The 16,308-nt window shown below is 42.1% G+C and overlaps 1 protein-coding gene across 1 annotated transcript in view; it reads left to right on the forward strand.

Moving 5' to 3' along the window:
• ecm2 (extracellular matrix protein 2, female organ and adipocyte specific) overlaps positions 1–16,082 on the forward strand; it is a 38,633-nt gene extending 22,551 nt beyond the window's left edge. The window contains 7 exon segments of the mRNA XM_071524630.1: positions 2,589–2,724; positions 7,726–7,811; positions 7,813–7,884; positions 9,827–9,966; positions 10,361–10,473; positions 11,027–11,240; positions 13,629–16,082. Coding sequence (XP_071380731.1) covers positions 2,589–2,724; positions 7,726–7,811; positions 7,813–7,884; positions 9,827–9,966; positions 10,361–10,473; positions 11,027–11,240; positions 13,629–13,797 — 930 coding nt within the window. The 3' untranslated portion in view covers positions 13,798–16,082.
• Positions 16,083–16,308: the final 226 nt, after the last annotated feature.

Genomic DNA, 16,308 nt, shown 5'->3' on the forward strand with positions numbered 1-16,308 from the left:
ACTCACTGAACCTTTAACAACCTCAGAGTGAGACTAGTTAACTCACTGAACCTTCAGAGGGAGACTAGTTACCTCACTAAACCTTTAACAGCCTCAGAGTGAGACTAGTTAACTCACTGAACCTTTAACAACCTCAGAGTGAGACTAGTTAACTCACTGAACCTTCAGAGGGAGACTAGTTACCTCACTAAACCTTTAACAGCCTCAGAGTGAGACTAGTTAACTCACTGAACCTTTAACAGCCTTCAGAGGGAGACTAGTTAACTCACTGAACCTTCAGAGGGAGACTAGTTACCTCACTAAACCTTTAACAGCCTCAGAGTGAGACTAGTTAACTCACTGAACCTTTAACAGCCTTCAGAGTAAGACTAGTTAACTCACTGAACCTTTAACAGCCTTCAGAGTAAGACTAGTTAACTCACTGAACCTTTAACAGCCTTCAGAGTAAGACTAGTTAACTCACTGAACCTTTAACAGCCTTCAGAGTAAGACTAGTTAACTCGGTTCGGGCGATATCCAAAATATTGCACTGCTGTCCCGCCAAAATATCAGGATATATGATATTATCGTGTGTGTAGGGAGGTCGCCGGGTTTTTTCCGTTATTTTATTTCTTCTACATTACATCATATTTGTAGGCTCTTAATGATAATAAATTATAATAATTCTTATTCTTATTATTATTATTAATAGCCAAGAAATATGATCTTACTATTCAAACAAAAACTACGGCTGTTTGGTGTGATCTGCTCATTCCTGCCATTTCCAGGAAAACAGGCTGATTGTGGAAAAGGGAAACCAGCTGAAATAAAATGAAATGTTGTTTTCTATCCCACCAGCAGTAGATTATAGGTTTCTAAGTTTAAAAGTTTGTATAATTGTGATCTAAGCACCACATGTGTGGCGGCCGGGACGAGGGGGTGGAGGGGGGCGGGGGGGAGGGGGGGGGGGGGGGGGGGGGCGATATTCAATATTGCGGAAAATATCACAATATATTGTCCCAGGCTAATAGTTAACATACTAAACCTTTAAACCAGCCTGACAGTCTGGTCTTTATAGATGTGTCAGTGCAGCCGTTCTGCATGATGGATGATCAGAGAGATGAAGATGATCATAGTGATGATGACAGTTTATGGCCAGTGACCAGAAATAGAAATGTTAGTGGTCAAATATCTGTTTGTCACAGTCGCTCCTGGAGGCTAAAAGTGACGGACAGTTTCCAGGGAGGACTTAAACCTTTTCAGACGGATACACTGGATATTGGTGTTATTATAATGCAATCAAACAAAAAGGAGGAGATGGTTGAGCTTTCCTGCAGTCTAACTTACTGCTGCAATGGTCCAGAGGAGCTGCAGGCATCACACAACACAGCAGAAGGAAAATACAGCAAGACTATCTGCAGGTTTCAGAAAGCAGAATTCAAGACTTTTTAAGCCTGGAAGTGAATTAAAGACCAATTTAAAAAGCAAAATAAAGAAACAAACCTGTGAAAAGCAGCCAGTTTCTGACTGAACAGCTGATGAAAGCAGTGAAACTATAAAATAAGAAAATAAATAAGTAATAAAAACAGTGTTTAGTAAAGCAGACAGGATGCAGATTGCACTACTAACCCGTTCTGGATCCATCTAAGAAATCTGTCAAGACCTCTAATGACTGGAGTCAAGACGTTTTAATACTTTGTAAGGCCTTAAACTTCCTGTATCCAATAAATCCAAAGCCAAACAGACAGTGAGTTCAAACCCCATACTCCTGACTGGCTTTATGTTTGGACTCAATCTGAACACACACACACACACACACACACACACACACACACACACATTGATCATTTATGTCCACATCAGCATCAGAGACAGAAATCTACACTTCAAATATGCAATCAGAAACACAAACACACTGCAGCCCCCCGGCTATTTAAGTGGAAATGATAATGACCTGAACTGCCCTCACACACCCTCACCACACACACACACACACACACACACACCACACACACACACACACACACACACACACACACACACACACACACACACACACACACACACACACACACACACACACACACACACACACACACACGTCTCCCCCTGCCCAGACAGAGCCCAGCATAATCTCTGAAACCAAAACAACATTCCTTGGCAGACAAACAGGGAGACAGACAGGCAGGCAGAGGGATTCAGAGAATAGACTAGAACAGATTAAAAAAAACATTTTTACTATGCAAATTCATTATCGTGTTGTTTTTTTCTTATACTTCTCTAATTTTTTGCTTTTTTCTTGTGAAATACTGCATAGTTTAAAGCCTCTAGGCCTCCTCTGCTAATCAAATGAAATGACCTGAAAAGGGAAAATGCTTTGGTTGAACTGTTCACCCCCCCATGCAGCCTGTGATGGTGAGCAGGCCTCGCTTCATTTTAAGAGGTCAGAGTCAAAAAGGTTGGGAACCAGTGGACTAGACTAGACCATCAGACTCCAGATCGCTTTGGTTTTGCCATATAGTGGGAATGATCGGTATTGAATGGGCAGTCAACTTTGCACGTGTTACCGCTGAATACTTTGCAATACCAATAATACCTGTGTCTGCCAGGGCCTGAAGCTGCTGAGGCGTCTGTACCTGGACGGGAACGTTCTGGAAGCCGTGCCCTCTGACCTCCCCCCCACCCTGCAGGAGCTCAAGATCAACGAGAACAAACTGCGAGAGATCGACGACGACAGCTTCCACGGTAACGCTTTAACATCCCATAATACATGTGGACACTGAGATCCGCTTCCACACGTCCAGACCGGACACAATACACACAACACGGTACGGCTGACGGAGAGGTCACCCAGCAGCAGCCAATCATGTGCTAGTGTTGCGATATGTCCCGCCCCTTACTGCGCGCTCACACCGGCGGTCGTTCATTTTCAACGAGAGCCGAGCTGAGCTGAGGTTCACTTTATGCAAATTAGCGGCGACACGCTGAAGCAGCAACCAGTTGCAGAGAAGGATTTGATTTTCTCCCCGCTGTCACATCTCAGTATGAAGTGAAGTTCAGATCAGATGTTTGAGCCACACTGACCAGGAGGAGGAACTGATTGCTGCGGTCTCTGGTTTCCCGGAGCTTGAGCATCACTGGGCCTCATGCAGCGACATTCTCTTAAATTTCTCTTATATTTTCTCTTGATTTTCTGTTAAGAGAAAAAATAAGAGAAGTCAACTCCAGATGCACCAAACGTTCTTAACCGTCCAAATCTGCTCTCACCCAGGTGCTGAATGATGAATCCCACTTGATCAGAAATTGGAGGCGCGTGGCCGATTGTTTGTCATTAGCATAGGTAACGCCCCTAAACACCATATAAGGGCGGGTGTGCCGTGTGCAGATACTCTGGCACATGGCCAGGAACTGGAGAGATGCTCTTGGCGATCTGAACCGGCTCAGCAGCCGTTCATCCGCCTCATCAGATAGATCTGTGCGATCTGTAAAAACTCTTCTGTTCTCTGTAGGTCTGGATGGACGAAGCATCAGAGCAGCATGTCAGCTGATCAGAAGCTGAACCACGCAATATCATCCAAGGGTTTTTATAGTCTTAATTGGGATCAATGGACCAATCGTATTTCTTTAGCCCATGAATTTAATAATCCAATCGTTATAATTACTCTAGAACATATAATAATCTAAACATGATTATATGATATTCATGCGTTTTTTTATGTCCCTCAAATTTAAAACTTATGTTTCCTTGCGTTGGACAAACAATTTGTGGACTGTGAAAACGAGATGTTTTTTTCTCATCTTGGTCAGAGTCTCTCGACCACTCGGAAAATTTTCTTTCACCTAAGAGAAGAGCAAAAATAAGAAAACATTGGTGAATCCCAGAAATCAATGAGAAACAAAATAAGAACAAATCGTGGATACGAACAAAAATAAGAGAAAATGTGTTCGTATATCACTTCCTGCATGAGGCCCCATGTCTGCTTGTTGTATTGACCTGAGAGCAGAGAACCAGCTCAGATTCCTCATGTGTGGAAACAGACTCAGCCAACAAAGTGATTCTGATTCTGCGCACAACAGGCAAAAGTAAAACAAAAACACAGTGCTGTTTGGAAATATAGGTAATAGAGGTACATTTTGCTTGCTAAATAATAAAAAGGGGAATATGTATGGGCAGAAATATGTGTCACTGGGAACTGAAATTGAATTATTTATATTTGAATTGCTCAACTTGAATAATTGCATTACAGAACTGAATTTGAATCACATAATTTGAATTTGTATTGTTTAACTTGAATAATTGCATTGAAAAACTGAATCTGAAGAGCATAATTTGCTATTCAGAATAGAATAAAAGAATCTGCACTCGATTGCTCTTCCTCAACGACCAGGACAAATGAAGTAGAGTAACAACCAGAATGTACCAGTGTGTCTCAGTAAACTGAATTTGAATTATGAGAACTGAATACAGTTTCAGAGCAAATGAATTCAATTTCATAATATTACATTCAGTTTCAAGTTTATTGGAATTCAGTTTCAAACTAATAAATTCAATTTCAAGTTATGCTATTCAGATTCAGTTTTTCAATGCAATTATTCAAGTTGAGCAATTCAAATTCAAATATATATAATTCAATTTCAGTTTCTAATGACACATATTTCTGCCCATAAATATGTTAATTTGATCGTGGTTGTCAGTTCACAGCCGGTGACCGGAGCGCACAGTGACGCTCTATTGGTGCTGCAGCTGTCAATCACCTGGCTCGACTCATCAGTCAGCAGGACAACACTGTGGGTACTGACAGAAGAACACAGCTGGGACTGTGATAGAGAGATATCACAGCATTCAGAAAGCACACAGAGAACACAGTGGACTACAAAGAGCAAACACATGATCCAGCAAGTTGTTGCCAAAGTTGCAGTCTACCGTATGTTGCCTCAAAATGTTGCCTGTGTGGTTTGGCTGTACAGAATCAGGTCAATCTTAGGCCCGTTGTTCTCCGTTTGTATTCTCCCTCTCTCTCTCTACATATACTGTATATGTACTGTGTCCATTATAAATCCATTTTCATCGCTATGCCGACGACACACAGCTTTGTGTACCTATAAACCAAGATAACTCAATTACCGTAAAACTTAAATTATTAATTCATTCAATTATTATCAATTTAACGGCAAAAGTACAACCTCTTGCTGCCATAAACTTTTTTCGGCTTTCATCCTTTCTAAGGTAGGCTACTGTATTTTGATACGGGCTCTCTCTCTCCCTCTCTCTCTCTCCCTCCCCCTCTCTCTCTCCCTCTCTCTCTCTCTCCCTCTCTCTCTCTCTCTCTCCCTCTCTCCCCCTCTCTCTCCCTCTCTCTCTCTCTCCCTCCCCCTCTCTCTCTCTCTCCCTCTCGCTCCCCCTCTCTCTCCCTCTCTGTCTCTCTCTCTCCCTCTCTCTCTCCCTCTCTGTCTCTCTCTCTCTCTCCCTCTCTCTCCCCCTCTCTCTCCCTCTCTCTCTCTCCCTCTGTCTCTCTCTCTCTCCCTCTCTCTCCCCCTCTCTCTCCCCCTCTCTCTCTCTCTCTCTCTCTCTCTCCCTCTCTCTCTCTCTCTCTGCATGAGGCTGGCCTAGATGTGCTGTCTCTCGGAGCGAGATCAAATTAATGATTCGTAATTGATATGTTATTTGATAGCCTAATTTTTATACAAGTAATATTCATGGTTTAAATAAACATTGCATGGCGGGTCGTTATTGTAAAAGAGAATGTGTTCTCAATAACCTACCTGGTAAAATAAAGGAAATAAATAAATCACAATTTGATAGTATTTCCCATCTTTGCTGAGCAAGAGTTTTGTGTGAAAGGAATTAAAGGCCTGTCCCATATAGAGCCTGTCCCATATAGAGCCTGTCCCATATAGAGCCTGTCCCAAATATAGAGCCTGTCCCATATAGAGCCTGTCCCATAAAGAGCCTGTCCCATAAAGAGCCTGTCCCATATAGAGCCTGTCCCATAAAGAGCCTGTCCCATATAGAGCCTGTCCCATATAGAGCCTGTCCCATAAAGAGCCTGTCCCATATAGAGCCTGTCCCATATAGAGCCTGTCCCATAAAGAGCCTGTCCCATATAGAGCCTGTCCCATATAGAGCCTGTCCCATAAAGAGCCTGTCCCATATAGAGCCTGTCCCATATAGAGCCTGTCCCATATAGAGCCTGTCCCATATAGAGCCTGTCCCATAAAGAGCCTGTCCCATATAGAGCCTGTCCCAAATATAGACCGGCTGAGTTCAGTGTTTGAAGCAAATAAAAGCCCAGGCTGTTAATTGAAGTTTTACGGTAGCCACAGTACTCTGAAGGATCGGCTGTCGGAAATTAACCGCTTCCTCCGACTGAATGACAATAAATCTCAGATTTATTGTGTGAGATTTCCATCAATCCCAATTCCAATTCCATAAATCCCAGTCTGGACGGTCTTGGTAACCTCTCAGCCTTTGTTCAGACCACAGCCAGGAATCTGGGACTAGTATTTGATTCTGATCTTAGTTTTATATATAGTTTATATAGTTTATTAAGATCCCCATTAGCCACAGCATTGCAGCAGCTATTCTTCCTGGGGTCCACAAAACAGACTTTACGTAGTGACAATGCAACCATCACACTTACATCATAACACATAACATTACAAAATAAACAGGACAAGACTAGAACACACACACAGACAAGACAAGCTCCTGACAATTCAATAAACAGAAATAGACCGTTTCAGTCTAGTGTCCCAACACATTTCAAATCATAATACGGTCCATTTCACGCTAGTATTCAATACAATAATCAAAGATACATGAAATTAGTTTTGACTCTGAGGTAAAGAGGGTTGTCCAGTAAAGTTTCCTATAGCAAAAAACATTTCTAAAATCTGATGTTGCCTAAACTACACTCATCTGGTCTTTATTTCATCACACATGGATTACTGTAACTCCCTCTTCTCCTGTCTAAGCACTAAGCAAGAACTCCCTCATCCGTCTGAATGCTGCAGCCAGACTTTTAACCCAGGACCAGGAGATGGGACTATATCACCCCAAAACCTTCCCAGCTTCCCTGCTCTGGCTCCCTGTTCATTTTAAAATTGATTTGAAGGTCGTACTGTTTGTTTTTAAGGCTCAGTGATGTCTAGCATGTAACATCCTGGAACTTTGAAGGCTTTATGTCCCTGAACGCAGCCTGAGGTCCTCAGGCAGTGCCATCTAGCTGTTCCTAGATCCAGGCTTAAAACTGAAACTGAAAGGCTTTCGCATTTGCAGATGTTGCTGTATGTATTGATTCACTTATTGTGTTTCCTGTTGCATGTGTATATTATGTGCTGTTTTTTTGTTGGACTACTGGCTGCAAAGCAAACTGCCCCACAGGAACATTAAAGAATTACTCTACTCTCTACTACTAGCTTAGCAGCCAATTTTACTCATTTAACAGCCAACCTATGGTTTTTTTTAAGTCAGACTCCAAATAAGTAGACACATTTTCCAGCCACAGTCAAAGTTTCCTAGCAGTTTGCTGGTGTCTGCTGGTCTTTTCCCATCCTGCCACCAGCTTCAGTCTACAGCTCCTCTAGGAGTGCAGTGTAACCACAGACAGAGAGACCAGGCTCCAGGCTCAACACCACAACTCCTAGAAAACCTAATGATGGAGAGAGGAATGTGTAATGATGTTTGACCACGTGACGTGACACATTTCCCTTCGAAGGACAATAAAGTTGATCTTATCTTATCAGATCTGAGCAGCCTGGTGATCCTGGAGTTAGAGGGAAACCTCCTGAGCGAGGGGAACGTGGATCCTCTGGCCTTCGCCCCGCTCACCCCAGCTCTCCTACCTCAGACTGGGCAGAAACCACTTCCGCACCGTACCACAGGGCCTTCCCAGGACGCTACTGGTATGACAAAATATCTCTATACCTACCTACCTAACCCCACCCACCTACAGTACCTGCCAACCTCATTCCTCATACTGGGTTGCAACTACATCCCTACTGGTACAACTGGTATTTGTCTGTCTGTCTGTTGATACATCAAAGTTGGCAAAAACCAGTCCAACAGTCTACTGGCAGGACTTAACTAATCAATCCAGCAATCAGCAATTGATGTATTGAATTGAATTATGTCTATATCTACCATCAGATTTATCAGCAAGGCATTCTAGGTCAGTTTTAGTTTTTGTGAAAAAATGGTTTATTAGCAGCTGGCTGCAGTGTGAATTCCTCTGTTTGCTGAGGCAGCAGTGTTGTTCTTCTTGGCTCTGATGTTTAAGACCTATTTACTGAGTAAACTCTCTGCTTCTACCTGTGGGAAACCAGTCCACCCAACATATAATTATGGCTTCTGGTTAACCACCAACACTGCAGCACACCACAAACATGATGCTGCTGAAAATCCACCTTAAAACAAATTTTATATGATATTCTTGTGACCGTAAGGGTTCTCACACATTCTCCATTTCAAAATCCTACACATTCATCCTTGACTAGATTTAGGTCGGTGTTCAATATGATGGCTGCTGTCAGTGGCTTTAGGATTTGTCTCTTGATGACATCAACAGAGTCTTGACTCTTTGGTTATTAGCTTTGGGATTCCAAAATTCATCATCCACTTTCACTATTTTACCAGCTAAATATGATTTTAAATAAAAAAAATACAAATGAAGTAGAGTAACTTACCAGACAACCAGAATGTACCAATATACTATGGCTGGTGTTCATTTCCCAGCCTGGCTGTTCATGTTTGCAGGTTCCCAGTTTGAACTAAGACTGTAGGTATAGCACATTGTGAATTCAGTTTTAGGGTGGATTAGCCCTTTATAACCCAAAACACTGCCAGTGAACCACAGACATGGCTGCCAGTTTCACTGAACAAAAGCATGCAGTAACACTGCTGTGACATGACAACCTCATAACACCAACATGGGTGTTTCTCATTTTGTTTTTCTTGAATTGCAAAATGCAGATGACCTTCAGGCTTCCCACTGTGGAACTGATGTGAAATTCCATTACTTTTCCATAACATTCCATGACTAAGTCAGAGCGCTTCCATGATCTAAAATGCTCTTTATTCCTGGTTTGTTAATGTTTTTCAGTCTAGTTTCCACCTCAGTTGGGGTGAAACCCACCATTTAATACAAATGTGTGAAACAAGTAGCAAAATACATAGTAAGTAGAAGGGCACTCGGAGAGTGCAGACCTCCCGCAAGGCCCATTGCTTGTTCGTGAGTCGGATCCGGATCCGTTCCAAAATTGAATGGGTTCTTCCTTGGCCCATGCTACACCCTTCCACCAAGTTTCACGAAAATCGGGCCAGTAGTTTTTCCGTAATCCTGCTAACAGACAAACAAACAAACAAATGGCACCGGATACATAACCTCCTTGGTGGAGGTAATTATGAAATCTATGAAATTCCCTGACTTTCCCTGTCTGGACAACACCTCTCTCATGATATTCCGGGAATTCCATAACCAGTAGGAACCCTAGTGACATTTACTTAGAGGTCTTTGTAGGGCGGCAGCAGTGTCAGATGTTTTGCAAGTTGGAGTCAGGATGCATTTCTGTGGTCCAGAGATGTTTGTCTCATCGCAAACGGCAATCAGTGCTAAATGTGTGGGCGTGTCTGTGCGATCACTAGAACTGTGCAGCTTCTTTGTGAACCGGACGTTAAGACAGCGGTCGCTGTTCTTTCCTTGTGAATTCACCCCTCAGTGTGTTGCTCAAAGACACTTCAGCAGGGCGGGGGCTTGAACCTGCTCCTCTGGTTGACACACAGTCTCTATACTTACTTTACTATCCTGATGAGGACAAACATTTCTTTTTCATTCTTCCTGTCTTCTAGGAACTGTATCTGGAGAACAACCTGATTGAAGAAATCTCAGACACCGTTTTCAATCAGACCCACAGTCTGAACGTGGTTTCTCTGAGGCACAACAGGCTGGACGAGACCAGGATCGCCCCGCTGGCCTGGATCAACCACAGGTCCGACAAAAACAACCCTCCTGTCTGTCATCATGAGTCTGGGGTCACAGGAATATTTCTTCCATCTGTTGTCTGGGTGCTGTGACGTCTGACCCTTGACCTCCTTACTATTGGTTGCTTGCAAGTTTGTAAAAAAATGTAAAATGTCCTCTGGTCATCAAACAAAGCTAAACCCTATTCTCTTTGAAGTAGTTAGGGAAAATGGATGGTGTCTCATGTCTGTTCAATCTCTCTCTAATCAACTGCCTCCTATCTCCTCAAGGACCACACATATGCTTGTTGGCAAATTGTATTTTAATTGATCACATGGATTCAATAAATTAATCAATCAATTCTCCTCTCTCTTTCCGTCTCCTTCTTAATCTCTCCTTCCCCTCGTCTTCCTCCTGTTCAGGAACCTGGAGTCCATCGACCTATCCCATAATGATCTCTACCTGGTTCCCTCCTACCTGCCCAGATCTCTGGTCCACCTGGTGCTGGTGGGCAACAACATAGAGAGGATACCTGGTAGGTGGGAGGGGTCTAATGGTTGATAGGAAGGATACCTGGTAGGTGGGAGGGGTCTAATGGTTGATAGGAAGGATACCAGGTAGGTGGGAGGAGCCTAATTGCTGGTAGGCAGGATACCTGGCGGGTGGGAGGGGTCTAATGGTTGATAGGGAGGATACCTGGTAGGTGGGAGGAGACTAATTGCTGGTAGGCAGGATACCTGGTAGGTGGGAGGAGCCTATTTGCTGGTAGGCAGGATACCTGGTAGGTGGGAGGAGCCTAATTGCTGGTAGGCAGGATACCTGGCGGGTGGGAGGGGTCTAATGGTTGATAGGGAGGATACCTGGTAGGTGGGAGGAGACTAATTGCTGGTAGGCAGGATACCTGGTAGGTGGGAGGAGCCTATTTGCTGGTAGGCAGGATACCTGGTAGGTGGGAGGAGCCTAATTGCTGGTAGGCAGGATACCATCATTTTCTGTTCCAAACAGACAGTGACGGTGGCTGGTAAGCTTTGGAGTCCATCCAGTAAAGTTAAATTCCTGCTCTGATTTTACTGTTTCCCGACTCCAAGGCTACGTCTTTGCCCACATGGACCCGGGCTTGGAGTACCTGTACCTGTCCTACAACAAACTGGACGGGGAGGGAATCGAACCGGAGTCGTTCTTCGGCTCGTACCACTCCATGGTGGAGCTGTGTCTGGACCACAACCAGCTGGTCACCGTGCCGTCCGGCATCAACGAGATGAACAACTTACACTTCCTCAGACTCAACAACAACAGGATCAGGTACAAAGATCACTATGAAATGTGACGATTAAAGGTTAGTTTTCGTCTATTACTGCCCCAATACATCAACAAAATGACCAATTTACATTTGCTTAAACTCAACAACAAAATCAGGTAGAAATCTAGTCATTAGAATACAATAAAATAAAATAGAATAAAGTGTACACCTTCGTAATTCGGAGTTAGTGTTAGTTGTAGTGATTTAAGATTAGGTTTAGGGTTAGAGAGAGCGGAGAGAGAGGAGAGGAACGATCACGGTTCACTGATTCAACTCAACACAACAACCAACCTGGGGCCGGATTCACAAAACCCACTTAAGAGAAAAAATCTTCTCAAGTGACATTTTTTTCTTAACTTTAGTCTTAAGAAAAAAAATAGGAAAAAATGCTATTCTCAAAAACAGTTCTTATATATTTTCTTAACTTTCCTCTTATGTTTCTTCCTAAGAAAAAACTTAGGAATAAATGGTATTCTTGAAATGAAAGTTCTGAAATTTGATCTTGATTTTTTTCTTAACTTTAAGACGGCCCTTCACCTGTCTTAAAACTCCTACAGTGAAAAGGTAAGCCTCTAATATCATATATTTAAACACATTTTAGACAAGTAGGTTATAGTTCAAAGTCTTCATAGGTTCCCCTACACCTAACATTAAGATGAACATTTATTGTAAAGCTTTATTTGGTGTAGGGCCAGGTAGGCCTCTGTCTCATGTCTGCTGAAAATCTTTGCTCTAGTTGCTCTAAATAGGTTTTTCCCCAATTGTTGAGACTGTTACTAAGAAAATATTGAGGAATTGCACTTAATAGCCTTCTTAAGAACTTCCTAAAATTTCCTCTCATGTCATTTCTTAAGATCTATCTTAAGAACACTTTGGTGAATCCGGCCCCAGGTCAACAACTCAACGCTGTACTATAAACAAAGGTCAAGAGTTATCGTTCAGATACAGGGAGAGAGAGATAGATATATATATAATAAGTTGCATTTTTAAAGACTGAACTCAGAATGAACAACAGGAGTGGATAAAAAAAATACTCAATAGAATACAGTGAAATCAACAGCTTAAAAACAGAGCTGGAGGTAATAATGGAACGTCAACAACAAACAGTCGCACAGCAGACCAGATCCTCATCAGACCAGATCCTCACCAGACCAGATCCTCATCAGACCAGGTCCTCACCAGACCACTGACTCACTCATCGTTACAGCCAGACAGAATATTAGACCTGAAAGTTCACTGCATGGATGGTAGTCTTGACGACAAGAAACAAAACATGTTGATTCATCTTTCCACCTGGGTGTTGGTGAAGCCGGTGGGAGTCACACTGAATCACCTCATCACAGAGCCATATATATACAGAGTTAGCACAGGTTGTACTGTAGTCTTCTCTAGAACTAAGAAGTGTTGGCTGAAAATATTGAGCAATTATCTATCTAACATCACCATGGCAACATGGACAACAGAATCACCAGGTTCTTTAACAATGACAACATGGTTGGCACCAAGGTGGGAAAGTAAGCGTGATCTCATAAAAAGTTGTGAAATGAACACAAACTCTGAAATGCAGATTTACGTGCTTTGGACACAAATTAAGTGTAAATTGTGTTCCTCCATTATGAATTGAATTCTATGACAACACAGATTGGACATGGCATTTCCAGCTAAAACGTCGGCTGACGGTTAAGTCTAGGCAACAAAATAATTTGGTTAAAGTTAGGGAAAGGCTTTGGTCGGTTAAATAAGAAAAACTTTCGCTAAAAATAAAAATTTGACTTTGTACAAGCTGGTCGTCAGCACTGAAGACAGACCCGTCCGCCCATCCTCCACCCGACCACAACACCCTGTCAGAAATACTTTATTGATCCCCGAGGGGAAACTGGGTCACTGTCACTGAGCTGCTTCACTGTGACTCTACTGACTGTTTATAGTCGTGTCTCCTTCATGGAACCGTTTCCTGCTGGGAAAAATTGTATCACTTAACGTGCCACCAACACGTAACTTGGTGTTAAGTCGTGTTCATTTTACGTATTTGTGTGAGATCAGGTTGGGAAATTACTACCAGTCACCAGACAAATACTGGTAAATATTTGGTAAATTAGTCTGCTCTACAGGTAACCAACAATCATTTGGAGACCTATTCCAAACATCTGGTTGGCTAGACAAATAGTGAAAGTGGCTGGGAAGTTAGCCGACTTCACCAGTACAGTGTTTTGTAGAACAGAACATTCCTGTTCCTGTTCTACAAAACACATTTGTCAGGTAAAATGAAATTTGCCTCTAAATTTTGGAATTCATCAACTACTGTTATATTCCTGGCTGCCACTGAAAGCAGCAATGGCCAACCTGCATGTCGAGTCTACCTAACCGCCTCCTGATGCCTCTTCCTCCAGGAACGTCCCTGACGACGGGATCTGCGACCCAAACCACAGCGGCGACTCCACCCTGGTGGCGCTGAGGCTGGAGAACAACTACATCGACCCTCAGAAGGTCTCACCGGCTGCCTTCTCCTGCGTACGCTCCTCCTCCAGTGTGGTTTTAAAACCACAGAAAACCAAGTGACCAAAGAGGCCTTCTCTTTAAGTCCAAGAAAAGTCAAAAATCAAAGACAGTTGTCTCAAAACTCCAGAAAACCAGGTGCCAAGATTTTGGGTTTTAATGGCCAAGAGACGTCAAAAAGACAAGACACTTTCTTCTCACTAGCTTCCACTGATGCTGCATGTTATTATAGCAATAACACCGGAAACAGCATTCTTTACTGCGATTATGGCTTCAATGGTGAGGCAGCCATTGGCAGCACTGAAGTCCCCATAATCACAGTAAAGGACGTCCTCAAGGAAATTGTGTTTATACACCGTTTACCAATACATGTGTACTGCCTGATATGTAGTGCACATACATAGTAAATTAAAAAAAACACAAGAAAACCACATGATTTAGCACAAGAATTACCAGTATGGTTGGAACATATCTTTGATTAATCAGATTGCTTTGCTGAAACTACCTGTTGTTTAAATGTTGATAAATAACTTAAGAAAATAAATTGTTGGCCTTATATGTATTGTGGTCACGAGACCCCAAAAACCTGACAACCAAAGACATTTTGACTTTTATCACCAGCTTCAACTTGTATGTAACTGCTTTGCCTCATTTGTTGGTGCATGCCTGAAAGGAAAATACATCACTGCTATGGAGATCAAAGAACGTCGACAACTTCAACTTTGAGCTTCACACTATATTGTCTCCTGCTGTAAAAGGTGAAAAAAAATCTAAAGTGGAAAAAATTCCGAAGTGAGTGACCGCAAGCCTGACACGTTATTTTTAATAACCTCTGCACCTTCAAGTTCCATTTCTTAGTTTCATTTCTTCCAGTGCCTTCTTTCATAAACTCTGTGAAATGGAAAGAGTTAGTGAGTAGTGAGAGGCCACATGTGTGAGACATCACGCAAGCCCTTTGTGTTAAAGATTACAGGAAGGTTAAAGGATTTGGTTAAAGTCATCTCTCCTGGAATGGTAATCTCTGTGTCAACTAAAGAGACAGGAGTGCTAGAGAAGATGTAACAACATGTCTGTTGGTGTCCTCCCTGCTTCGTCTCCACTTGGATGGACAGAAACCACATTGTTGGTGATACACAAATCAACTATAGTGCAGTTAGGATGTCCAGCATAGAGCGTAATGCATAATGTCTTGGAGATGAGCATTGTTTAAAACGTGGACAGTGACAGAGACTCAGAAAACACAATTACCAGGAAAACATTCAACCAGATGCCTTTGACATGGTAACACATCAGCTTTCTGAAGCTCTTTCACGGCCCCAATGTTTTTTTCAGTGGAAACCAGGCTGGGAAATTAACATCAACCACCAACACTTATGTTGTAAATGTTCAGTGACTGGTAAGTCAGTCTACTCTGCAGGTAACTATCCATCATTTGGAGGCCTGTTCTATTCTAAACATCTAGTTGTCTGGAAATGTTGGTTTAGTGGCTTCAAAGGCTTTTACGAGCCACTGTGGTATGTAGACCCAACACCATGATATATTCCATGGTATATTCTATAGCTGCATTTTATGGCTGTTCAAGGCTGTGGGTTTGAATGGGAATACCCATTATGTCTCTTCCAGTTCCATGTTCATTTCATTGGTCTACAGACAGAGTCCCACCAAGAGCTGAGATATGGGAATTCCACTCATTATGTGCCATAAACTATCATTTGTTACTCTCTAATTTGACCACATCTGCGGAAATGAGGGCATTATAACTCCAAAGCTTTCCAGAGATTCCACTACTCACATGCAGTGTGGCTTTCATGGGTTTGATGCCTGCTTTGACCCTAAACTTGTGTGTTGGTACTGCAGTGTAACTACCACAGCAACATCAGCATTCACCATAAATAAAATAATACAAGGGCTTTGCAACTTGGGAAAGCAAATCTCTTGAAATCCTAAATCCTTTATGTGTGAGCTATGTTCTTACAGATTGTACTAGTACTTTAAATAGTACTAATTGGAGGTACAGTGTGCCCAACAAGTTGAAGATTTCAGTTACAATGAAAAGCTGGTGTTTTATTACAGAAACTGGACCAAAAAATTTTACTTCAATGGATATTTGTTTTTTCGGCTGATGTCAAACATGTTTGAAACGACGGAAGCTTGGATAAGAAGTGTTTTTTTAAAATCTGTTTCATTATTTGAATTGAAATGTGTTTGCCCTCCATTTTGCTCTTGGCTGGCCAATATGCATAAATTACATTATAAAATGTCTATTTAATGTATAAACATTCATGTGCTATACCTGTTTAAATACAATATTATGATGCACAATTCAATAAACTTTACCAGACTATTGTTCCCATAACTGTCCGACTGATGAACTCTCACGTATTTTCATCACTTCATTTGAATAAATAATAATTAGGAAGCAGCCGTTCACAAATTCACAAAAAAAAGAAACTAGTCACTCTTGCATGAGTGGTATAATTTTCGAAAAGCACTTTGATACAAAGAAGCAATAATTATGACAATAATAGCATTGGTACAATCAACACGTTTATATTTGCTTAATTTAATGAAACA

The sequence above is a fragment of the Centroberyx affinis genome, unplaced genomic scaffold (genome assembly GCF_046629955.1).
Source record: "Centroberyx affinis isolate AG114_WGS23_722 - 3 ecotype Tasmania unplaced genomic scaffold, CSIRO-AGI_Caff_v1 ptg001214l_1, whole genome shotgun sequence".
Taxonomy (NCBI): domain Eukaryota; kingdom Metazoa; phylum Chordata; class Actinopteri; order Beryciformes; family Berycidae; genus Centroberyx; species Centroberyx affinis.